The sequence below is a fragment of the Pseudophryne corroboree genome, chromosome 10 (assembly GCF_028390025.1).
Source record: "Pseudophryne corroboree isolate aPseCor3 chromosome 10, aPseCor3.hap2, whole genome shotgun sequence".
Classification (NCBI taxonomy): Eukaryota; Metazoa; Chordata; class Amphibia; order Anura; family Myobatrachidae; genus Pseudophryne; species Pseudophryne corroboree.
In genome coordinates this window covers 256474364-256500734 of record NC_086453.1, presented here as the reverse complement: position 1 = coordinate 256500734, position 26371 = coordinate 256474364, and the positions used below count along the sequence as shown (strand labels likewise).

At 43.5% G+C, this 26371-nt stretch overlaps 1 protein-coding gene across 4 annotated transcripts in view; it reads right to left on the bottom strand.

Moving 5' to 3' along the window:
* Positions 1 to 281: 281 nt before the first annotated feature.
* Positions 282 to 26371, bottom strand: part of LOC134966447 (carotenoid-cleaving dioxygenase, mitochondrial-like) — a 405306-nt gene continuing 379216 nt past the window's right edge. For all 4 annotated transcript variants that reach the window (XM_063943198.1, XM_063943200.1, XM_063943197.1 and 1 more), the window contains 2 exons: positions 22908 to 23018; positions 282 to 713 (listed from right to left, as the gene is read on the bottom strand). In XM_063943198.1, coding sequence (XP_063799268.1) covers positions 597 to 713; positions 22908 to 23018 — 228 coding nt within the window. In that variant the 3' untranslated portion in view covers positions 282 to 596. The remainder of the gene's footprint in view (positions 714 to 22907; positions 23019 to 26371) is intronic.

Genomic DNA, 26371 nt, shown 5'->3' with positions numbered 1-26371 from the left:
CTGCTTGATTAGTGGTTCACAAAGACTGCTGGGAGGTGTATTTACTATCTGAAAGCTTTATGTTGTCTATTGATCATTTAAGGATATAAGTTCAATTGTATAAATGTATCCAGCCGCATGTCAGTGCATGAAAATAAATACATTGTAACTCCACCCACATTTCGGTATTCTCTTTCTGAAAATAAATACCTTATAAATTAGCCTTATAGAAAAAAAAGTAGAGAAAGAAAGAGAAAACAGACTAATTATATATGAAATCATGAAACAGAGCCAATAGCAAATATTATTAATTATATATATCTTTCTAAAACCATACCTTAAAGACATTCTTTAAAATTTGGGGGAAAACACATGCGTCCCATTATAAACATGGTTATATCCTTATTGCAAGGAATGGGTAGGAAAGGAAAGGTATGGAGAGGCAAATAAAGAGTATAAATAGTAAACACCTAAAGGTTGGTGACTGTAGGAATCATGCTTATAGTATATAAAGGAAGTTTCATTATATAAAGGTGAAATGAAGTATTTTCTGTTATAATGTTTGTGAACTGCAGTGATGACAGGTGTATACTGTAGGTCCTTAAGAAGTAGATGAATTATTTCTGAGGCAGGAAGATTCCATGTATTCCATAAGGTATTAGTACAGGAACTTCAGCTCGGCAGAGTTCTGTGAAGTTTTTGGCATCTAAAAAAAGTAGAAAAGTGGTTTTGTCCTATAAAAAAAAAAACAATATATGATTAAATACTTTTTACTTTACTGTTAATTTTAAAGTGATTAATCCTTCACTAACTGGAAAATCTGCAATTGTACAGTAAGCACTAATTTACATACCTGATGCTCCTAAAATGACTCGTAATGGCGTAATTGTACCTTACCAACAATTAAAAACACAAATATGACATCCATCAGAACCAAATTCAGTTTCTTATTCAAATATCTGGCACTCGTAAAAAATGAAGAGAAAAGGAAAATATACAGTAGTGTAATAAATGTAATATCACAAATTCAACACCCTATTTTTCTCCAACAAATATATACGTGTATCCCGGGGGTCAGAAAAAATAGATTGTACTGTATATACCAACATTAACAATGGATTCGATAAGGGTAATAACTGGACCATAAGGACACTTTTATTGTATGTGCTATTTATATTTACAGAATGACATAGTGTTGGAGATAAATATGTCTTAATATAAGAGATGCTTATTTTTTATTTTAAATACAGTAAGTATAGTGCCAGAGACCTTCCTATCTTCTGGGCGTGACTCCATCTATTTCTCCCAAAATGTGGTGCTGGTATCAGCCCGGTTGAACCTTGTTCTGAAATGCAGGGTATGCCAGATGGGTCCCTCTTGACCCAGGTGCCTGTGTGCACTGCATGGCGTTATAGATACACCCCTGAGTGCCAGGTATTTGAATAGTTTTGTTTGTACTTCTTGCATTGTAGTATAGTGGCACTACATATAAGAACAGGTAGCAATCTAAAAGGTGCGCTTGAGGGGTACTAAGATTAAAATAGCCTGGTCTAGCAATACACCAATATTGTTATATGCATGTGCTTCTATGATAATTCCAATACTGAAGTGCACACTGCTTTCCTAAACGTTATATTTTGCAGGAAGATTAAATTAACATTTTACTTGCTTTAACAATATTATCATTATTTGTTCAATTTCATTGATGCATTTTCAGTTCTAAAGCCACCACTCTCCGCTTCACTTACAATTGCTCAAAATGTCGTAAATTGTTAGCCTTTTCTTTTACTATTTAGCAAAATCCATACTACTTCCCAATGCTATTATGAAGGTTAATGTACGGCATGTCCAGTTTCAGCCTGTTTAAATCTAGAATATATATTCTACTGGAAATACTATGATTAAACAGCAGAGCTTTTGCTGTAAATACCAATTTTATAATGCACTACTTGTATTGCATCCAATGAGACTTGTTATATCTGACTTAGTAATTAGATATTTTCCTGTTGGAGTAATGAGTTTACCTTTCTCCTGGTTGGCTGAACCATAACAAACATTAATATATGGATGCCCCCTTGTGGTAAGATTAGAAAAACATCCCAAGCAGTAAGTTCACTTCTACTACAGCACTTCTACCAGTCCTTATAATAGAAGTCAGGGAAAAGTTGGGCATCACCTACAGATGCAGGTCTGGTGAAAGGGGGATACTATGGGGGACATCTGTACTGGGCCATGAGAGGCTCAGAGGGGTTCCGCGGTTCACGTGGGCCCCAACTCTCAGGGGGTCACCAACTGTTGAACTATATAATGTAGGAGTATTTGTTTTAGAACCACGCTGTCTCAGTAAACTTAAGTAACAAAAGTAAACTTAAGTAAATTATCCTAATTACCCCACCACAGTTTAGACGGGGAAAACGACAAAAGTGCACAATGGTGGGCGTGATGATGGGTGGACTGCAGCTCTTCTCCCATCAATCCTGCAGCATGGCAGTTGCAGCAGCCAGCAAGGTATGGGAAGGAACTGCGCAGATATGTCATCATTCAAGTATTGTTTTTGCGCCATATGGCTTGAGACACTTGGTGTAACTTAGACGCTCCACCATAGGTAGTGACAGGGCCGGCAACAGAAATTTTGGGGCCTGGTACAGTTATATCTCTGGGGCCCCCTCAGATGATATATATTAGAGATGAGCGGGTTCGATTCGTCGAGATCCGAACCCCCCCGAACTTCATGTGGTTTACACGGGTCCGAGGCAGCCTCGGTTCTTCCCACTTTACTCGCAAAACCCGAACGGGGGAAAACATCATGATCCCGCTGTCGGATTCTCGCGAGATTCGGATTCCATATAAAGAGCGGCGCGTCGCCGCCATTTTCACTCGTGCATTGTAGATTGAGCGGAGAGGACGTGGCTATATTCTCTGCCTGAATAGCCCAATATCAGCTCAATATCTGTGCTTAGTATCAGTGCTGCATTGTGGTGACCAGTATATAGTAGTACAGTACAGTAGTCCATTGCTATATTTTGCTGCTCCATGTCAGTTCTATTATCCTGAACAGTGCTCAATATCTGTGCTCATTATCATTGCTGCATTGTGGTGACCAGTATATAGTAGTACAGTACAGCAGTCCAGTGCTGTTCTCGCTGCCCAATGTCAGTTCTATTATCCTGAACAGTGCTCAATATCTGTGCTCATTATTATCATTGCCGCATTGTGGTGACCAGTATATAGTAGTACAGTACAGTAGTCCATTGCTGTATTTTGCTGCTCCGTATCAGTTCTATTATCCTGAACAGTGCTCAATATCTGTGTTCATTATTATCATTGCTGCATTGTGGTGACCAGTATATAGTAGTACAGTACAGTAGTCCATTGCTGTATTTTGCTGCCCAGTGTCAGTTCTATTATCCTGAACAGTGCTCAATATTTGTGCTCATTATTATCATTGCTGCATTGTGGTGACCACTGACCAGTATATAGTCGTACAGTACAGTAATCCAGTGCTGTTCTCGCTGCCCAGTGTCAGTTCTATTATCCTGAACAGTGCTCAATATCTGTGCTCATTATTATCATTGCTGTATTTTGGTGACCAGTATTTAGTAGTACAGTACAGTAGTCCATTGCTGTATTTTGCTGCTCTGTGTCAGTTCTATTATCCTGAACAGTGCTCAATATCTGTGCTCATTATTATCATTGCTGCATTGTGGGGACCACTGACCAGTATATAGTAGTACAGTACAGTAGTCCAGTGCTGTTCTCGCTGCCCACTGTCAGTTCTATTATCCTGAACAGTGCTCAATATCTGTGCTCATTTGCTGCAATATGGTGACCACTGACCAGTATATAGTAGTACAGTACAGTAGTCCAGTGCTGTTCTCGCTGCCCAGTGTCAGTTCTATTATCCTGAACAGTGCTCAATATCTGTGCTCATTATTATCATTGCTACATTGTGGTGACCATTGACCAGTATATAGTAGTACAGTACAGTAGTCAAGTGCTGTTCTCGCTGCCCAGTGTCAGTTCTATTATCCTGAACAGTGCTCAATATCTGTACTCAGTGTCAGTGCTGCATTGTGGTGACCAGTATATAGTAGTACAGTACAGTAGCCCAATGCTGTATCTTGCTGCTCCGTGTCACTTCTAGTATCCTGAACAGTGCTCAGTATCACTGGTCAGTGTCATGTCAGAACAAAATGTTTTGGAGGTTGTGTAGGTGTCTTCCTCAGAGGAGTCTGTACCAGATACTCAGGATTGCCTTGAGTGGATTCATCCCATTAGGATGGAGACAGAATGGCTGGATAGCCTAGGAAATAAGATTCCTCAGAGTTCATTAGGGCATACTCTATTAAGTTGCTGGAAAAAAGCTACGAAGAATGCTCTAGATATGGATCAGTCCATTTCATCTAGGACCCCCTCAGCTCCTGATACACAGGTCTTGCAGGCCAACGCGGACATCGATGCCGACACAGGGATCGACACAGAAGTTAGAGGGGGCACTATGATAGATTGGAATATAAAATTCAGCAATTTATCAATGCTATTATTAGGGATGTGTTAGAAATACCTATACAAATAGAGGAAAATTCTTGTATGCTAACTGCAAAATCATTAGTGACATTCCTGGTTTTGGAAGAGTTGAATACCCTATTTGAAAGATCCTGGTTAAACCCAGAAGAGGTTTTTCACATCCCCAATAAGACATATCCCTTTCCTGAGGAGGATAGAAGGAGATGGGAGATTCCTCCCATAATGGACATTTCGGTGTCCAGACCATCAGGGGTAATTACATTACCTGTACCAAGCTCGACCTCGTTAACGGAGCCGACTGACCGCAAGATAGAGACAACTCTAAAATCCATTTACACGGCTACTGGAGCCACCCTTAGGCCCACTATTGCATGCACTTGGGTAGCTAGGGCTATGTTAAAATGGTCAGACAATTTAATAGAAGACCTTGATACAATCCATAGGGATGACGTTGTCTTGATTCTAGGTCACATAAAGGATTCGGCTAAATTCATGCTGAAAGCCATGAGGGACATTGGGCTGATGAATTCTAGAGCATCCTCCATGGCAGTAGCGGCTCGCAGAGGTCTCTGGATCTAACAATGGAACGCAGACGCCAAATCCAAGAGGTACCTCCCCTTTGCAGGTGAGACACCGCTTGGGGACACTCTGAATACAAATCCTTCCGCAGCACCACCTGTGAGAAGACGTAACTCTGCTTCTCTGATGCAGTCCCCTTGGGCTGCCAGATCGAGAAAATTCGGGAGGGCCTACTTCTGCACGAGGCTAGGCCATAGAAAGAGCAAAAAGTCTGCACCCTCTACAGGTGAACGGGTTCAGAGGTTGGATTCTACTCCCTTAGCGTCCTCAGAGTGACGTGGAAGGACTCCCATGTGGGACTCCCATGTGGGGGGGGGGGGGTCTCATCTACATCACTACAGGGGAGCCTTAATGATTATTATTATATCCCGGGTAATAAAAATTATTACCCAGGGTTAGAAACTGGATTCAGGAGTTTCCCCCTGGCTGTTTGTTTAATCAGCCCTGCCAATTGTTAGGACAGTGGGTTTGTCCCTGTCATATAAAAAAAATTTTTTTTTTTTAAAGTACCATCCTGTCTGGCACTTCCGTATATGTCCAGTGGTACTGCCATTTGATATAATTCCCGACATTACTGCCATTTAATTCCAGTGATTTTGTCATTTTCTTCCAGTGATTTGGACCAATAATACCATTGATTAGAACGAATAATTCATGTGATACTGGCTTTTAATTCCAGTGATTTTGTCATTTTCTTCCAGTGATTTGGACCAATAAATAATACCATTGATTAGAACGAATAATTCCTGTGATATTGAGGTGTTTGTGTCGCTTATCTTAGCCATCCAGTGACCACAGTGCACCTCTTTTTTTCTTTGCATCATGTGCTGTTTGGGGGACTATTTTTTTAAGTGCCATCCTGTCTGACACTGCAGTGCCGCTCCTAGATGGGCCAGGTGTTTGTGCCGCCCACTTGGGTGGCTTAGCTTAGTCATCCAGCGACCTCGGTACAAATTTTAGGACTAAAAATAATATTGTGAGGTGTTCAGAATAGACTGGAAATGAGTGGAAATTATGGTTATTGAGGTTAATAATACTATAGGATCAAAATTACCCCCAAATTCTATGATTTAAGCTGTTTTTGAGGGTTTTTTTTAAAAAAAAACCACCCGAATCCAAAACGCACCCGAATCCGACAAAAAAATCTTAAGGGAGGTTTTGCCAAAACGCGTCCGAATCCAAAACACGACCGCGGAACCGAATCCAAAACCAAAACACAAAACCCGAAAAATGTCCGGTGCACATCTCTAATATATATATATTTATATTAAAGTGCAACGGAATTTGCTGCACTATATAAGAAACTGTTAATAAATAAATATATATATTTATTTAACTATACACATATATAAATATGTATATCTCTCCCAGAGGCAGATTTAGACCACATGGGGCCCTAAGCAAGACACCCATTTGAGGCCCTCCTTCCTTAAACAATCCTCTAGTATAATGTGGACACTACTATATATTTCTATTATTATGAGGGCAATACTATATATTTCTATTGTAATGTGGACACTACTATATACAGTAGTTCTATTATACTGGGGGTATCACTATATATTTAATATTTCTAGCCTTGCCTCCAGAGTGCAAAGAAATGGGGCTGTGTCATGTGGCCAAGCCACTAATGCCATATAGCCACTCCCCCTAGTGGCATATGGCCACGCCCCTCATAGTACATGGTCACACCCATCTTTCAGCCCTCAGTACCACAAAAAAAATATTTCTACTTGCACCACTGCAATACAGTCACAGTCACTGAGAGGTGCAATAATGGATATGATAAGGGATGGGGGACCTGCTAAAAGGGGATGGGTAATGTGCTACAATCACTATGTGTGTGTGTGTGTGTGTGGGGGGGGAGGCACTGATATATAATGCAGGCACCCATACCTTATAATACTTATTATTACACCCAATTACATTAGTGTTGACTGCATTACAGCGCCTCCCTCCTTACTAATTGTAGCAGCCTCGTAGGTCCCCCATCCCTTATAATACTCATTATTACACCCCTCAGTCAGTGTGACTGTAATGATTATATATCAGTGCCCCACTGATTGTAGCAGGCATCTCCAATACACGGTAGTACTTAAATACAGTATTATAGCATATTGATATATCACCAGTCAGTATGTGCCTCCTCCCCAGCCATGACTGTTGCAGACAGATATTAGACACTGTGTAAAGAAAGCACTTAAGGTGATAAATCGTCTGCGCAAAAACAATCAGGCAGCCCTGTCCAGCAGATTCAAAAATGAGCGTCCCTCCAATTACACTCGTAAAGTTAACTAGAAAAATGTGGTTATGAATACACTATAACAAGGCGCCACCTCTAAATTGTGCAACCGTCACTTCTGTGGTGGAAATATTGAAAATATATTTACGTTACTTGTATGTACACCACTATCCTCTTTGCTCCAGAGCCCTGGATCTCACTTGCTCAGCATATGCAAGGATAAATAAAATCTCATGTGTAGTAATGTCAATTTAATACATAGATTTTATACAACACACATAGATGTAACATAGACAATGACAAAAAGGTTCCCACTATGGTTCCATCAAATGTCCCCAGAGGACTGAAACAATTACCAGATGTTGTAGAGAACTGGTGGATAGACAGTTCTCAAACAAGCGTTGTTAAATATCCGAAGTCAGTCCACCCAGGTAGGCAACTCCAGAAGAGGCATCAGGTACCGTTCAGTGCTCTCCAAACAGCTTCAGGAACCAGGGGATCAGCAACACCTTACAGCCAACGCGTTTCAACCCCTGTAATCAGGGTCTTTTTCAAGGCAGTGTGTTGCTCTGTTCAACTATTCCCTCTTTTAAACAAGGAGTGTCCAATCAGAAGAGCCGTTCCATTCCCGCTAATCCTATTACCGGAAATACGTCACACATAGCTCCGCCCACTACACCCAACAATGCCCGTGCTCCCGGAAGCATCAGAATGTCCTTCTATAACCGCGCCTCCTCTTTCCGGAAGTGTATCGTCGAGTGTTGCGCCCGCTACAGCCAGCGGCGCCCAGACTCCCGGAAATACGTCATCGTCATTCGTCTATTGCCGGAAGTTCCATACTGCATCTATACGGAAATAGGTGATCTCCTGTAATCGGGATTGGCCATGATTGTCCCCTCATGCTTCCCGTCCATAAAGCGGAAGTGTCAAGAAATTGTAAACAACATTCATCATTACTGGTCCCCTTCTCATAAACGTCCTTACAAACTATTATTATCTGATCTGTAAACATAAAAACCCGTAAGATACATAAAATACATATGGGTAACATTAAAATTCATTAGGAACACAGAAAACGTGATTATAAAATATTGAGAATTGTTCTATAAAATTATTCTATGAGAATATCTCCGTTTGCAACTTGATCCATTAATATAGAAAATTTATAAAAACTGATGGATCAATTTAAAATTAATAGACCATTAAAAATTCATCAGACTATTCCCCTAGGTTATTACAATGGCAAATGGCACTACTTATTTTTCTAATAAATCATAGGAACCATTTAAGTTCAAAGTCATTGTTTAAACCGTGTGGGTGTAATGTATTGCACTCATAGATTAGCTGCATTTCTTTCCTAGCCAAGCTAGAAGCAGTATCTCGTTGGCGAAGATTGCCTTTTACCAGTTTTAATCCTGTAAATCTAATAATATTTTTCGTGGAGCAATTGTGAAATTTCTTAAAGTGGGACGAGAGAGCATGTGTCTCCAGTCCCTTCTTTATGTTTCTACAATGCTCCCCGAGCCTGACCTTAAGGGCTCTAGAGGTGCGTCCTATGTAAAATAGGTGGCACGTGCATTCAATACAGTAGATGACATTGCTCGAGTTACATGTCATAAATTCATTGACAGTTAACTTTTTGCCATTTATCTGAATGCTATCAAGTTTTTTTGTGCCATCACTGCTAATCTACCTACAGCCTATACACATTCCACATCTGTGAAAACCTTTAGTGACAATCCTTGGTTCCCGTCTTATTGGTGGAAGATAGCTGTTAACTAACTTGTTTTTTATGTTAGGGGCTTTCCTATAAATAAAGGTAGGGTGTTCAGGAATTTTATTACCCAATACTGGGTCCTTCTTTAAAATATTCCAGTTCTTCCTAATGGACCGTTCTAAAGTTCTATATTGAGAATTATAGCTAGTAATAAATGCCCACTCACATTTTTCCTGCTTGGTTTGTTTTAAAGTGCTAGTGCTTAAAAGATCATTTCTTTTGACACTACTAGCCTTTTGCATTGCTGATTTTATGATGTCCTCTTTATATCCACAATTTTTAAATCTTGTCTTTAGTTCATGTGCTTGCTGTGTATAGATGGCCTCATTGGTGCAATTTCTTTTAATGCGCTTAAATTGGCCATTGGGGATAGAATTAAGCCAGTTAATATGATGACAGCTAGTGTATTCGATACATGTTCTTGAATCAGTTGTTTTGGTGTATGTTTTAGTCTGTATTTGATTATTTTCTACAAACACCGTGATATCTAAGAAATCAATCTTCAACTTGTCGATATTAAAAGTGAGCTCAATATTTAAAACATTATCATTAAGATATGAACAAAAAAAATCCAGGCTGTCACGATCCCCTCACCATTTGAAAAAGATATCGTCTATAAAACGTTTCCAGCCTAAGTCTATCTTCTTCCCTGCATATGTAAAAGGTACTTTTATTGAAACTTTTTGTGAACTTATTAAGGGAGATCCCAGAGAAATTAAACCGTCAGGGATAAAATCAAACCTGACATATAAGGAAAGATTTGCATTGAAGGAATTTAAGAAAAACTCCGATCTAGTCATAAAACCTGCAGATAAAGGTGGGGGGGGGTGGTAGTGACGAACAAGGATTGGTATATCAAGGAAGTTGAAGAACATGTTAATGATAAAGTCACCTACTCCAAACTCAAATCAGATCCAACAGATAGGATAACCTCAGAGTTACAAGTTTTAATCAAAAAATATGAGGACTTGGGAATCCTTGAAGAAAGGGAAGTTAAATTTTTACAAATTTCAAAACCTGTCACACCAGCACTTTATTTGCTTCCCAAGGTCCACAAAAATCCCACCCATCCCCCAGGTAGACCTATAGTATCTGGGATTGATTCCGCCACGTCTAATCTATCAGAATATATAGATTTTTTTCTTCAGCCACTTGTTTTACAAAATGTTTCCCATTTAAAGGATACAAAAGATTTCTTGCTCTTCCTGTCCACGTTACAATGGGAAGAAAATATTATATTTGTAACTGCGGATGTCAAATCTTTACCCTCCATCATTAATCATGAATTAGGATTACAGGCCATAACTACATATTTAAGAAGGAGCACTTTGGAGGATCATGTTCAGGATTTGATTAAAGAAGGGATTAGGTTCATTTTAACAAACAATTATTTTACCTTTGATGGCAATTTTTATATACAAAAGGTGGGCACAGCCATGGGCACCAGGTTCGCTCCGAGTTATGCTAATATTTTTATGGGTCAATGGGAAGAGGATTTTATTTGGCACAACAACCCATTCGGAGCGAACCTGGTGTCCTGGAAACGCTTTATAGACAATATCTTTTTCATATGGCGAGGGGATCGTGACAGCCTGGATCTTTTTTGTTCATATCTTAATGATAATGTTTTAAATATTGAGCTCACTTTTAATATCGACAAGTTGAAGATTGATTTCTTAGATATCACGGTGTTTGTAGAAAATAATCAAATACAGACTAAAACATACACCAAAACAACTGATTCAAAAACATATATCGAATACACTAGCTGTCATCATATTAACTGGCTTAATTCTATCCCCAACGGCCAATTTAAGCGCATTAAAAGAAATTGCACCAATGAGGCCATCTATACACAGCAAGCACATGAACTAAAGACAAGATTTGAAAATTGTGGATATAAAGAGGACATCATAAAATCAGCAATGCAAAAGGCTAGTAGTGTCAAAAGAAATTATCTTTTAAGCACTAGCACTTTAAAACAAACCAAGCAGGAAACATTTGAGTGGGCATTTATTACTAGCTATAATTCTCAATATAGAACTTTAGAACGGTCCATTAGGAAGAACTGGAATATTTTAAAGAAGGACCCAGTATTGGGTAATAAAATTCCTGAACACCCTACCTTTATTTATAGGAAAGCCCCTAACATAAAAAACAAGTTAGTTAACAGCTATCTTCCACCAATAAGACGGGAACCAAGGATTGTCACTAAAGGTTTCCACAGATGTGGAATGTGTATAGGCTGTAGGTAGATTAGCAGTGATGGCACAAAAAAACTTGATAGCATTCAGATAAATGGCAAAAAGTTAACTGTCAATGAATTTATGACATGTAACTCGAGCAATGTCATCTACTGTATTGAATGCACGTGCCACCTATTTTACATAGGACGCACCTCTACAGCCCTTGAGGTCAGGCTCGGGGAGCATTGTAGAAACACAAAGAAGGGACTGGAGACACATGCTCTCTCGTCCCACTTTAAGAAATTTCACAATTGCTCCACGAAAAATATTATTAGATTTACAGGATTAAAACTGGTAAAAGGCAATCTTCGCCAACGAGATACTGCTTCTAGCTTGGCTAGGAAAGAAATGCAGCTAATCTATGAGTGCAATACATTACACCCACACGGTTTAAACAATGACTTTGAACTTAAATGGTTGCTATGATTTATTAGAAAAATAAGTAGTGCCATTTGTATTGTAATAACCTAGGGGAATAGTCTGATGAATTTTTAATGGTCTATTAATTTTAAATTGATCCATCAGTTTTTATAAATTTTCTATATTAATGGATCAAGTTGCAAATGGAGATATTCTCATAGAATAATTTTATAGAACAATTCTCAATATTTTATAATCACGGTTTCTGTCTTCCTAATGAATTTTAATGTTACCCATATGTATTTTATGTATCTTACGGGTTTTTATTAGAGATGAGCGGGTTCGGTTCCTCGGAATCCGAACCCGCCCGAACTTCATGTTTTTTTTCACGGGTCCGAGCGACTCGGATCTTCCCGCCTTGCTCGGTTAACCCGAGCGCGCCCGAACGTCATCATGACGCTGTCGGATTCTCGCGAGACTCGGATTCTATATAAGGAGCCGCGCGTCGCCGCCATTTTCACTCGTGCATTGAGATTGATAGGGAGAGGACGTGTCTGGCGTCCTCTCCATTAGAATAGAGATAGATAGATTAGATAGAGAGAGATTGTGCAGAGTCGCAGACAGAGTTAGTTTACCACAGTCAGTGACCAGTGCAGTTGCTAGTTAACTTTTATTTAATATAATATATCCGTTCACTTCTCTCTGCTATATCCGTTCTCTGCCTGAAAAAAAAAACGATACACAGCACAGTCAGTCACACAGTGTGACTCAGTCTGTGTGCACTCAGCTCAGCCCAGTGTGCTGCACAGTCATCAATGTATAAATTAAAAGCTTATAATTAATTGTGGGGGAGACTGGGGAGCACTGCAGGTTGTTAGCAGGAGCCAGGAGTACAATTATATTAATTAACAGTGCACACTTTTGCTGCAGGAGTGGTGACCAGTGCCTGACCACCAGTATAGTATTGTTGTATACTACTAATATCTCTTTAAATATCAACCAGTCTATATTAGCAGCAGACACAGTACAGTGCGGTAGTTCACGGCTGTGGCTACCTCTGTGTCGGCACACGGCAGGCAGTCCGTCCGACCAGAATTGTATTATTTATTATTATATACCTACCACCTAACCGTGGTTTTTTTTTCATTCTTTATACCGTCATAGTGTCATCCTAATTGTTACGAGTATACTACTATCTCTTTATCAACCAGTGTACAGTGCGGTAGTTCACGGCTGTGGCTACCTCTGTGTCAGCACACGGCAGGCAGTCCGTCCGACCAGAATTGTATTATTTATTATTATATACCTACCACCTAACCGTGGTTTTTTTTTCATTCTTTATACCGTCATAGTGTCATCCTAATTGTTACGAGTATACTACTATCTCTTTATCAACCAGTGTACAGTGCGGTAGTTCACGGCTGTGGCTACCTCTGTGTCGGCACACGGCAGGCAGTCCGTCCGACCAGAATTGTATTATTTATTATTATATACCTACCACCTAACCGTGGTTTTTTTTTCATTCTTTATACCGTCATAGTGTCATCCTAATTGTTACGAGTATACTACTATCTCTTTATCAACCAGTGTACAGTGCGGTAGTTCACGGCTGTGGCTACCTCTGTGTCGGCACACGGCAGGCAGTCCGTCCGACCAGAATTGTATTATTTATTATTATATACCTACCACCTAACCGTGGTTTTTTTTTCATTCTTTATACCGTCATAGTGTCATCCTAATTGTTACGAGTATACTACTATCTCTTTATCAACCAGTGTACAGTGCGGTAGTTCACGGCTGTGGCTACCTCTGTGTCGGCACACGGCAGGCAGTCCGTCCGACCAGAATTGTATTATTTATTATTATATACCTACCACCTAACCGTGGTTTTTTTTTCATTCTTTATACCGTCATAGTGTCATCCTAATTGTTACGAGTATACTACTATCTCTTTATCAACCAGTGTACAGTGCGGTAGTTCACGGCTGTGGCTACCTCTGTGTCGGCACACGGCAGGCAGTCCGTCCGACCAGAATTGTATTATTTATTATTATATACCTACCACCTAACCGTGGTTTTTTTTTCATTCTTTATACCGTCATAGTGTCATCCTAATTGTTACGAGTATACTACTATCTCTTTATCAACCAGTGTACAGTGCGGTAGTTCACGGCTGTGGCTACCTCTGTGTCGGCACACGGCAGGCAGTCCGTCCGACCAGAATTGTATTATTTATTATTATATACCTACCACCTAACCGTGGTTTTTTTTTCATTCTTTATACCGTCATAGTGTCATCCTAATTGTTACGAGTATACTACTATCTCTTTATCAACCAGTGTACAGTGCGGTAGTTCACGGCTGTGGCTACCTCTGTGTCGGCAGTCGGCAGGCAGTCCGTCCATCCATAATTGTATTATTATTATAATATATACCACCTAACCGTGGTTTTTTTTTCATTCTTTATACCGTCGTCATAGTGTCATACTAGTTGTTACGAGTATACTACTATCTCTTTATCAACCAGTGTACAGTGCGGTAGTTCACGGCTGTGGCTACCTCTGTGTCGGCAGTCGGCAGGCAGTCCGTCCATCCATAATTGTATTATTATTATAATATATACCACCTAACCGTGGTTTTTTTATACCACCTAACCGTGGCAGTCCGTCCATAATTGTATACTAGTATCCAATCCATCCATCTCCATTGTTTACCTGAGGTGCCTTTTAGTTCTGCCTATAAAATATGGAGAACAAAAAAGTTGAGGTTCCAAAATTAGGGAAAGATCAAGATCCACTTCCACCTCGTGCTGAAGCTGCTGCCACTAGTCATGGCCGAGACGATGAAATGCCAGCAACGTCGTCTGCCAAGGCCGATGCCCAATGTCATAGTACAGAGCATGTCAAATCCAAAACACCAAATATCAGAAAAAAAAGGACTCCAAAACCTAAAATAAAATTGTCGGAGGAGAAGCGTAAACTTGCCAATATGCCATTTACCACACGGAGTGGCAAGGAACGGCTGAGGCCCTGGCCTATGTTCATGGCTAGTGGTTCAGCTTCACATGAGGATGGAAGCACTCAGCCTCTCGCTAGAAAACTGAAAAGACTCAAGCTGGCAAAAGCACCGCAAAGAACTGTGCGTTCTTTGAAATCCCAAATCCACAAGGAGAGTCCAATTGTGTCGTTTGCGATGCCTGACCTTCCCAACACTGGACGTGAAGAGCATGCGCCTTCCACTATTTGCATGCCCCCTGCAAGTGCTGGAAGGAGCACCCGCAGTCCAGTTCCTGATAGTCAGATTGAAGATGTCAGTGTTGAAGTACACCAGGATGAGGAGGATATGGGTGTTGCTGGCGCTGGGGAGGAAATTGACCAGGAGGATTCTGATGGTGAGGTGGTTTGTTTAAGTCAGGCACCCGGGGAGACACCTGTTGTCCGTGGGAGGAATATGGCCGTTGACATGCCAGGTGAAAATACCAAAAAAATCAGCTCTTCGGTGTGGAGGTATTTCACCAGAAATGCGGACAACAGGTGTCAAGCCGTGTGTTCCCTTTGTCAAGCTGTAATAAGTAGGGGTAAGGACGTTAACCACCTCGGAACATCCTCCCTTATACGTCACCTGCAGCGCATTCATAATAAGTCAGTGACAAGTTCAAAAACTTTGGGTGACAGCGGAAGCAGTCCACTGACCAGTAAATCCCTTCCTCTTGTAACCAAGCTCACGCAAACCACCCCACCAACTCCCTCAGTGTCAATTTCCTCCTTCCCCAGGAATGCCAATAGTCCTGCAGGCCATGTCACTGGCAAGTCTGACGAGTCCTTTCCTGCCTGGGATTCCTCCGATGCATCCTTGCGTGTAACGCCTACTGCTGCTGGCGCTGCTGTTGTTGCCGCTGGGAGTCGATGGTCATCCCAGAGGGGAAGTCGTAAGCCCACTTGTACTACTTCCAGTAAGCAATTGACTGTTCAACAGTCCTTTGCGAGGAAGATGAAATATCACAGCAGTCATCCTACTGCAAAGCGGATAACTGAGTCCTTGACAACTATGTTGGTGTTAGACGTGCGTCCGGTATCCGCCGTTAGTTCACAGGGAACTAGACAATTTATTGAGGCAGTGTGCCCCCGTTACCAAATACCATCTAGGTTCCACTTCTCTAGGCAGGCGATACCGAGAATGTACACGGACGTCAGAAAAAGACTCACCAGTGTCCTAAAAAATGCAGTTGTACCCAATGTCCACTTAACCACGGACATGTGGACAAGTGGAGCAGGGCAGGGTCAGGACTATATGACTGTGACAGCCCACTGGGTAGATGTATGGACTCCCGCCGCAAGAACAGCAGCGGCGGCACCAGTAGCAGCATCTCGCAAACGCCAACTCTTTCCTAGGCAGGCTACGCTTTGTATCACCGCTTTCCAGAATACGCACACAGCTGAAAACCTCTTACGGCAACTGAGGAAGATCATCGCGGAATGGCTTACCCCAATTGGACTCTCCTGTGGATTTGTGGCATCGGACAACGCCAGCAATATTGTGTGTGCATTAAATATGGGCAAATTCCAGCACGTCCCATGTTTTGCACATACCTTGAATTTGGTGGTGCAGAATTTTTTAAAAAACGACAGGGGCGTGCAAGAGATGCTGTCGGTGGCCAGAAAAATTGCGGGACACTTTCGGCGTACAGGCACCACGTACAGAAGACTGGAGCACCACCAAAAACTACTGAACCTGCCCTGCCATCATCTGAAGCAAGAAGTGGTAACGAGGTGGAATTCAACCCTCTATATGCTTCAGAGGTTGGAGGAGCAGCAAAAGGCCATTCAAGCCTATACAATTGAGCACGATATAGGAGATGGAATGCACCTGTCTCAAGTGCAGTGGAGAATGATTTCAACGTTGTGCAAGGTTCTGATGCCCTTTGAACTTGCCACACGTGAAGTCAGTTCAGACACTGCCAGCCTGAGTCAGGTCATTCCCCTCATCAGGCTTTTGCAGAAGAAGCTGGAGGCATTGAAGAAGGAGCTAACACGGAGCGATTCCGCTAGGCATGTGGGACTTGTGGATGCAGCCCTTAATTCGCTTAACAAGGATTCACGGGTGGTCAATCTGTTGAAATCAGAGCACTACATTTTGGCCACCGTGCTCGATCCTAGATTTAAAGCCTACCTTGGATCTCTCTTTCCGGCATACACAGGTCTGCTGGGGTTGAAAGACCTGCTGGTGACAAAATTGTCAAGTCAAGCGGAACGCGACCTGTCAACATCTCCTCCTTCACATTCTCCCGCAACTGGGGGTGCGAGGAAAAGGCTCAGAATTCCGAGCCCACCCGCTGGCGGTGATGCAGGGCAGTCTGGAGCGACTGCTGATGCTGACATCTGGTCCGGACTGAAGGACCTGACAACGATTACGGACATGTCGTCTACTGTCACTGCATATGATTCTCTCAACATTGATAGAATGGTGGAGGATTATATGAGTGACCGCATCCAAGTAGGCACGTCACACAGTCCGTACTTATACTGGCAGGAAAAAGAGGCAATTTGGAGGCCCTTGCACAAACTGGCTTTATTCTACCTAAGTTGCCCTCCCACAAGTGTGTACTCCGAAAGAGTGTTTAGTGCCGCCGCTCACCTTGTCAGCAATCGGCGTACGAGGTTACATCCAGAAAATGTGGAGAAGATGATGTTCATTAAAATGAATTATAATCAATTCCTCCGCGGAGACATTGACCAGCAGCAATTGCCTCCACAAAGTACACAGGGAGCTGAGATGGTGGATTCCAGTGGGGACGAATTGATAATCTGTGAGGAGGGGGATGTACACGGTGATATATCGGAGGGTGAAGATGAGGTGGACATCTTGCCTCTGTAGAGCCAGTTTGTGCAAGGAGAGATTAATTGCTTCTTTTTTGGGGGGGGTCCAAACCAACCCGTCATATCAGTCACAGTCGTGTGGCAGACCCTGTCACTGAAATGATGGGTTGGTTAAAGTGTGCATGTCCTGTTTTGTTTATACAACATAAGGGTGGGTGGGAGGGCCCAAGGATAATTCCATCTTGCACCTCTTTTTTCTTTTCTTTTTCTTTGCATCATGTGCTGATTGGGGAGGGTTTTTTGGAAGGGACATCCTGCGTGACACTGCAGTGCCACTCCTAGATGGGCCCGGTGTTTGTGTCGGCCACTAGGGTCGCTAATCTTACTCACACAGTCAGCTACCTCATTGCGCCTCTTTTTTTCTTTGCGTCATGTGCTGTTTGGGGAGGGTTTTTTGGAAGGGACATCCTGCGTGACACTGCAGTGCCACTCCTAGATGTGCCCGGTGTTTATGTCGGCCAGTAGGGTCGCTAATCTTACTCACACAGTCAGCTACCTCATTGCGCCTCTTTTTTTCTTTGCGTCATGTGCTGTTTGGGGAGGGTTTTTTGGAAGGGCCATCCTGCGTGACACTGCAGTGCCACTCCTAGATGGGCCCGGTGTTTGTGTCGGCCACTAGGGTCGCTTATCTTACTCACACAGCGACCTCGGTGCAAATTTTAGGACTAAAAATAATATTGTGAGGTGTGATGTGTTCAGAATAGGCTGAAAATGAGTGTAAATTATGTTTTTTGAGGTTAATAATACTTTGGGATCAAAATTACCCCCAAATTCTATGATTTAAGCTGTTTTTTAGGGTTTTTTGAAAAAAACACCCGAATGCAAAACACACCCGAATCCGACAAAAAAAATTCGGTGAGGTTTTGCCAAAACGCGGTCGAACCCAAAACACGGCCGCGGAACCGAACCCAAAACCAAAACACAAAACCCGAAAAATTTCCGGCGCTCATCTCTAGTTTTTATGTTTACAGATCAGATAATAATAGTTTGTAAGGACGTTTATGAGAAGGGGACCAGTAATGATGAATGTTGTTTACAATTTATTGACACTTCCGCTTTATGGACGGGAAGCATGAGGGGACAATCATGGCCAATCCCGATTACAGGAGATCACCTATTTCCGTATAGATGCAGTATGGAACTTCCGGCAATAGACGAATGACGATGACGTATTTCCGGGAGTCTGGGCGCCGCTGGCTGTAGCGGGCGCAACACTCGACGATACACTTCCGGAAAGAGGAGGCGCGGTTATAGAAGGACATTCTGATGCTTCCGGGAGCACGGGCATCGTTGGGTGTAGTGGGCGGAGCTATGTGCGACGTATTTCCGGTGATAGGATTAGCGGGAATGGAACGGCTCTTCTGATTGGACACTCCTTGTTTAAAAGAGGGAATAGTTGAACAGAGCAACACACTGCCTTGAAAAAGACCCTGACTACAGGGGTTGAAACGCGTTGGCTGTAAGGTGTTGCTGATCCCCTGGTTCCTGAAGCTGTTTGGAGAGCACTGAACGGTACCTGATGCCTCTTCTGGAGTTGCCTACCCGGGTGAACTGACTTCGGATATTTAACAACGCTTGTTTGAGAACTGTCTATCCACCAGTTCTCTACAACATCTGGTAATTGTTTCAGTCCTCTGGGGACATTTGATGGAACCATAGTGGGAACCTTTTTGTCATTGTCTATGTTACATCTACTGTATGTGTGTTGTATAAAATCTATGTATTAAATTGACATTACCACACATGAGATTTTATTTATCCTTGCATATGCTGAGCATGTGAGATCCAGGCTCTGGAGCAAAGAGGATAGTGGTGTACATACAAGGAACGTAAATATATTTTCAATATTTCCACCACAGAAGTGACGGTTGCACAATTTAGAGGTGGCGCCTTGTTATAGTGTATTCATAACCACATTTTCCTAGATGTTAGACACTGTACTTAAAATAACACAGGGGGTAATTCAGATCTGTTTGCAGCAGCAAATTTGTTATCTAATGGGCAAAACCATGGGCCTAATTCTGACCTGATGGATGCTGTATGTTTTTGCACAGCAGACGATCAGGTCTGAACTGCGCATGCGCCGGCGGCGCAGTGTGCTGACGCATGCCAGACAGCCGACAGCCATCTCAGCCCTGGGACCGCCTATGCCTGTCAATCAGGGTTGAGATGGCCGTCGGCTGTCTGGCATGCACTGGGCGGGAGGGGGCGGGCCAGCGGTGTTTACCCGCCATTTAGGGGGCACGGTCAAGGCAACGCAGACCTGCCCGGGCCATGCGGGGGGTGGGCCACGGCGACTGCATGACATCACACACATCCGCTGCGACCCTCACAGCGATGAGTATCTCCCTGCCAGCGCACAGCAACTGCGTTGGTAGGGAGCTACTCCTAAAGTACAAAAGCATCACCGCTGTGCGATGCTTTTGTACTTGTGTGTGTGTGTGTGGGGTGGGGGGGGGGGGGGGGTCAGGCCTGACATGCGGTGCAGACTAGCCCTGTGCTGGGCGCCTCCCCGCATGTCTGTCTGACTGATCGTAGATAAATTTAGCACATCTACGATCAGGTCTGAATTAGGCCCCATGTGCACTGCAGGGGAGGCAGATTTAACATGTGCAGAGAGAGTTAGATTTGGGTGGGTTATAGTGTTTCTGTGCAGGGTAAATACTGACTGCTTTATCTTTACACTGCAATTTAGATTTCAGTTCGAACACACCTCACCCAAATCTAACTCTCTCTGCACATGTTATATCTGGCCCCCCTGCAGTGCACATGGGCCCTCATTCCGAGTTGTTCGCTCGTTAGATTTTTTCGCAACGGAGCAATTAGTCGCAAACTGCGCATGCGCAATGTTCGCATTGCGCTTGCACCAAGTAAATTAGCACAAAAGTTTGGTATTTTACTCACGGCCTAACGAAGATTTTTCATCGTTCTGGTGATCGGAGTGTGATTGACAGGAAGTGGGTGTTTCTGGGCGGAAACTGTCCGTTTTATGGGTGTGTGCGAAAAAACGCTGGCGTTTCTGGGAAAAACGCGGGAGTGTCTGAAGAAATGGGGGAGTGTCTGGGTGAACGGTGGGTGTGTTTGTGACGTCAAACCAGGAACGAAACTGACTGAACTGATCGCAGTGGCAGAGTAAGTCTCGAGTTACTCAGAAACTGCTAATAAATTTCTATTCGCAATTCTGCTATGCTAAGATCCACTCCCAGTAGGTGGCGGCTTAGCGTGTGCAATGCTGCTAAAAGCAGCTAGCGAGCGGACAACTCGGAATGAGGGCCCATGGTTTTGCCCAACTGCTAACAAAGTTGCTACTGCGATCAGATCTGAATTAGGCCCACTGTCTCGCCCCATCAACCCCCACTTATGCCTCTTTGGAATTTGAAGTAGGTGGTGGATGTTATATAAAATGTAAAGAATACTGTAATAAAGTACACTAGAAGAACTCGTGTTTTTCTGTACACATCCTGGCTCCTGTCTAAGCACCTGACGTCATACCCACGTGTCATGACTGGTCAGATGCACAGTACTACATGGACTGGGGACACAGGCATGCGCTGGAGCTGGCACCCAACAGCTGTCTAATTACTGACAGCCTGCTGGGAGTATTCAGTCAGCCAGGCTCGTGGTCTGCCAGAAATGCGCTTGTCGACAGGCCCCCTGGGACCAGCAGCTGCTTTGGGTGCCTAGTGGTAAATCCTCCTCTGATCTCTCCTTCCTCCCCCACACACACCACAGTCTGTGTCTACCTCTCTCCTTCCTCCCACACACCCAACAGTCTGTCTCTCCCCAATGACTCCATACTGCATTCCCAGCTCCCCAACCACATCTCAAAGCCCTGTATCCCCTCACCAAGCCTCTCTTACTCCGGGGAGAGACTCATCTGCCCTGCACTTCCCAGTACACAGACCCAAACACCTCACAGCAGATCTCATCAAAAGAGGTCGGCGTAGGGCATGGGAATCCCGGGCAGCGGAACTCCTGCCATGTCCTGTAACTGCCTGCAGCAGAGCTGGACCCAGAAGAGTATGTGCACACTTGTGCCGCACAGTCACTGTGTGTGCGAGGCTCTAGTCACTCTGAGGATGCGCCCACACCGCCTACAGCTCGCTGCCCTATTTGGACAAGACATCTCACATCCCTGCCAGGCACTAAGTGTCCTATTCTTGGGGCTCCTCTGATCCTCGGGGCCCGGGACAGATGTCCCCTTTGACGCCCCCTGTTTCCAGACCTGGGTAATAATGCATACTTTCAGAAATTGTACATCTTAGTCGCATCATAGCCACACATAGAGATGCTCACAGTGTACCTGGGACACTAGATTAATACTTCTGTTGCACAGGAATTGGTATAAAGTGTGTTTAAAGTCTCAGATTAAGCATGATGCGTGACGGGAGGTACTGCCTTTTGTACCCAGATTTGTGACTTAACTGCTCAGAGAAGTACACGTAAAGCCAGCCCCAGTAGTCAGTGTACCCTTACATTGTACTGTGATGCAACTAAAACATTTATTTAAGGAAAACGACTCTTGGATCGGCTGAGTCGCAAAGTCTGTGGCCCACAAAACGGGGCAACTCGAGCAAAGGTGAATGAGGACAGTGACACATCTGTTGCAACTGCTGGATGCATTGGCATTGCAGCACACAGACCACAACATTCTAATGGGTGCCGCTTGCAATGTGTACACATGTTGCATGCTGCGTATGTATTGCAGTCCCGCTACAGCACGCTGCTAAAAGCAACAAGGCGGTGGCGGGATGCATCTGTACCTCTCTGTAACTTCCCTTATTTGGGATTTAGGAGGACATGTACTAAGCAGTGATAAAAGTGGAGAAGTGAGCCAGTGGAGAAGTTGCCCATGGCAACCAATCAGCACTGACGTAACATTTAGAATTTGCATACTATCAACATATACAGAGCAGCTGATTGGTTGCCATGGGCAACTTCACCACTGGCTCACTTCTCCACTTTTATCACTGCTTAGTACATGTCTCCCTTAGTGTTTTTCCCCTTAAACTCATTCCAGTAATGAAGTTTTAATCTAGCAGTGAATGTATAATTAGTTTATTTCACAATTTGGTGTAGCTATGGAATCTGGGTGTTTACCAGCACTCAGCCAAACTAGGCATCAATATCTTTAGACAAAAGCTGTATAATAAAATGATTATAAAATGCTACAGCAGTCTAACAAAACTCCGATAAATTTTGCGGGTAGAAACAATTTCCATTATTGTCCAACACTACAGTATATGCCCCGCAGCTTGTAACCTCATGGGAATGTCATTACTGGCAATCACCATGTTAGCTTGCTCTAACTTGTAACCTACCTGGTTGGGAGAGACAACAGCTGAAAGGATCACACCGTCATCTTCTTCATTGGAATCTGGGCTGGGGACAAACACTGGCTCGGAGGGGTAGAAACCATCTTCTTGCCAAACCTTTGAAAGAAAATAATATTGACATTATTAATATATATGAACAACACAAAGTCACAATCAGCATGTACCATCCTACATTTTACTTACACAGTAGGAATAACGTACACAGTAGGAATAATTGCAGACAGAGAAGACTTTGGGGGTCATTCCAAGTTGATCGCTAGCTGCCGTTGTTCGCAGCGCAGCGATCTGGCTAAAATTTGGCATTTCTGCGGATGCGTATGCACCGCAATGCACACGCGTGTCGTACGGGTACAAAGCCCGTTGTGGTTGTGCACAGGTTCTAGCGAAGTTTTCAGTCGCACTGACGGCCGCAGGAAGATTGACAGGAAGGGGGCGTTTCTGGGTGTCAACTGACCATTTTCAGGCGTGTCTGAAAAAACGCAGGCGTGGCTGGGCGTTCGCTGGGCGGGTGTATGACGTCAAATCCGGACACGAATAGGCTGAAGTGATCGCAAGCGCTGAGTAGGTTCAGAGCTACTCAGAAACTGCACAAACTTGTTTTTGCAGAGCTCGGCACTTCTGCAAAGCTAAAATGCACTGCCCAGTGGGCGGCGGCATAGCGTTTGCACGGCTGCTAAAACTAGCTAGCGAGCGATCAACTCGGAATGACCCCCTATATAAAAACTAGAGATGTGTGGCGGGCACTTTTCGTGTTTTGGTTTTGGTTTTGGATCTGGATGATTTTTGAAAAAAACATAAAAACAGCTAAAATCACAGAATTTGGGGGTAATTTTGATCCTACGGTATTATTAACCTCAATAACATTCATTTCCACTCATTTCCAGTCTATTCTGAACACCTCACACCTCACAATACTGTTTTTAGGCCAAAAGGTTGCACCGAGGTGGCTGGATGACTAAGCTAAGCGACACAAGTGGGCGGCACAAACACCTGGCCCATCTAGGAGTGGCACTGCAGTGGCAGACAGGATGGCAGATTTAAAAATAGGATTTTAATACCTACCGGTAAATCCTTCTCTCCTAGTCCGTAGAGGATGCTAGGGTCCACTTCAGTACCATGGGGGTATAGACGGTTCCGCAGGAGCCATGGGCACTTTAAGACTTTTCAAGGGTGTGAACTGGCTACACCCTCTATGCCCCTCCTCCAGACCTCAGTATAGGTACTGTGGCCAGGGAGACAGACATTTCGAGGAAAGGATTTACTTTTAATTTAACGGTGAGATTCATACCAGCTCACACACCTCAACCATGCCGCACAACATGGCATTCAACATAACACACACCAACAGGCATGAACCATTTGCAGCAACATGCTGAAAATAATTGTAACACAACACTTGTGTAACTACAACAAAGTAACTACTGCAGGTAAAGTACGCACTGGGTCGGGTGCCCAGCATCCTCTACGGACTAGGAGAAAAGGATTTACCGGTAGGTATTAAAATCCTATTTTCTCATATGTCCTAGAGGATGCTGGGGTCCACTTCAGTACCATGGGGTTATACCAAAACTCCAGTACAGGCGGGAGAGTGCGGATGACCCTGCAGCACCGACTGACCAAACTTGAGGTCCTCATCGGCCAAGGTGTCAAACTTGTAGAACTTTGCAAACGTATTTGATCCTGACCAAGTAGCTGCTCGGCAAAGTTGTAATGCCGAGACATCCCGGGCAGCTGCCCAGGATGAGCCCACCTTTCTATCATCCCTCTGAACCAGCGCGCAATAGTCTGCTTAGAAGCAGGACAAAAACAGAAAAAAACAACACTGATCCAGGCGCTAATTAATTAATCATAATACTTAATTTTTAATTTGTAATATACTATAAGCTGCAACCTCCGTCCAGCTGTACCTGTGTTCGTACAGCAAAAAATTGATTATGAGGTGGAGAGCTCTCTTGTTCTCCCTCCTCATTAACCAAAGAACTGCACAAGAAAAGGAAATGACTGATTGCGCTGTCTCCCCAGGTGCATATATGAATAAAGACACGTTTAAAATCACCTCTCTGGTTTTTATTTTGGTGCAAAAATTATATATCTCACACAACAATATATTAGAAAACTCAATATGCATGCATATTCATTAAGAGCTCATTCTAAAACTGTAACACTATTTCTCTGTTTAAGCATCCAGTGCTCGGACCTGTTGTTAAGAACAATTGTTTGTTCCACTAATATAATGTGAATAAAACATAGCTTGTATTTCTACGGCAATAAGTGGTGTTTTTCCAAATATGATGGAACTCAGTCCTCTACATATAGACATAGTTCTTGTTCATATACTGGGCATAGTCCATAGACTGTCAGTTTAATGACTGGTATAAGCCGCTTACCGCCGTATCCGTGAACATAGACGTGCTGGGGAGATCCTCGCTGTGCACAGCGGCAGTGTTTACTCTCCCTTTCTCCATCTGTCCTCCGTGGTGGTAGCGGTACTAGATGGTCTCTATCCCTCGGCGTGTTGGGGCTGCTTGTATGTGGACGCTTGCAGAGCAGACTCTCCACCTGGCTGGCGGCGTCTCTTCTGATTGCGGTTCAGCTTAGGTGGCAGGTGTATGAGGTCTCGCTAGTTGTCCTTAGCTCCCAGTCCGGCAGTGGGGTGTCACTCAGCAGGGTGAACAGCAATTCACTAACGCGTTTCGCACACAGGTGCTTTTTCAAACCACCACGGAGGACAGACGGAGAAGGTTGGTTCATATGGAAAGACGAAACCATCTTTGGAAGAAATTGTTGGCGAGTTCTCAACTCTGCCCTATCTTCATGGAAGATCAGGTAAGTGCTCTTGTGAGACAAGGCCCCCAACTCAGACACCCGCCTTGCGGATGCCAAGGCCAAAAGCATCACCACTTTCCAAGTGAGAAACTTAAATTCTATCTCCTGTAGAGGTTCAAACCAATCCGATTGAAGGAACTGCAACACCACATTAAGGTCCCATGGTGCCACTGGAGGCACAAATTGAGACTGGATATGCAGCACCCCTTTCACGAACGTCTGAACCTCTGGAAGGGTGGCCAATTGTTTTTGAAAGAAAACTGACAAGGCCGAAATCTGGACCTTGATTGAACCCAATCGTAGGCTCGCATCCACACCAGCCTGCAGAAAATGGAGAAAACGTCCCAACTGAAACTCCTCCATAGGAGCCTTCTTGGATTCACACCAAGACACATATTTTCTCCAAATACGGTGGTAATGTTTAGACGTTACTCCTTTCCTGGCCTGAATAAGAGTGGGGATGACTTCTTTGGGAATACCCTTTCGGACTAGGATCCGACGCTCAACAGCCATGCCGTCAAACGTAGCCACGGTAAGTCTTGATATACACACGGCCCCTGCTGCAGCAGGTCCTCGCGAGGAGGAAGAGGCCGTGTATCCTCTATAAGCAACTCATGAAGATC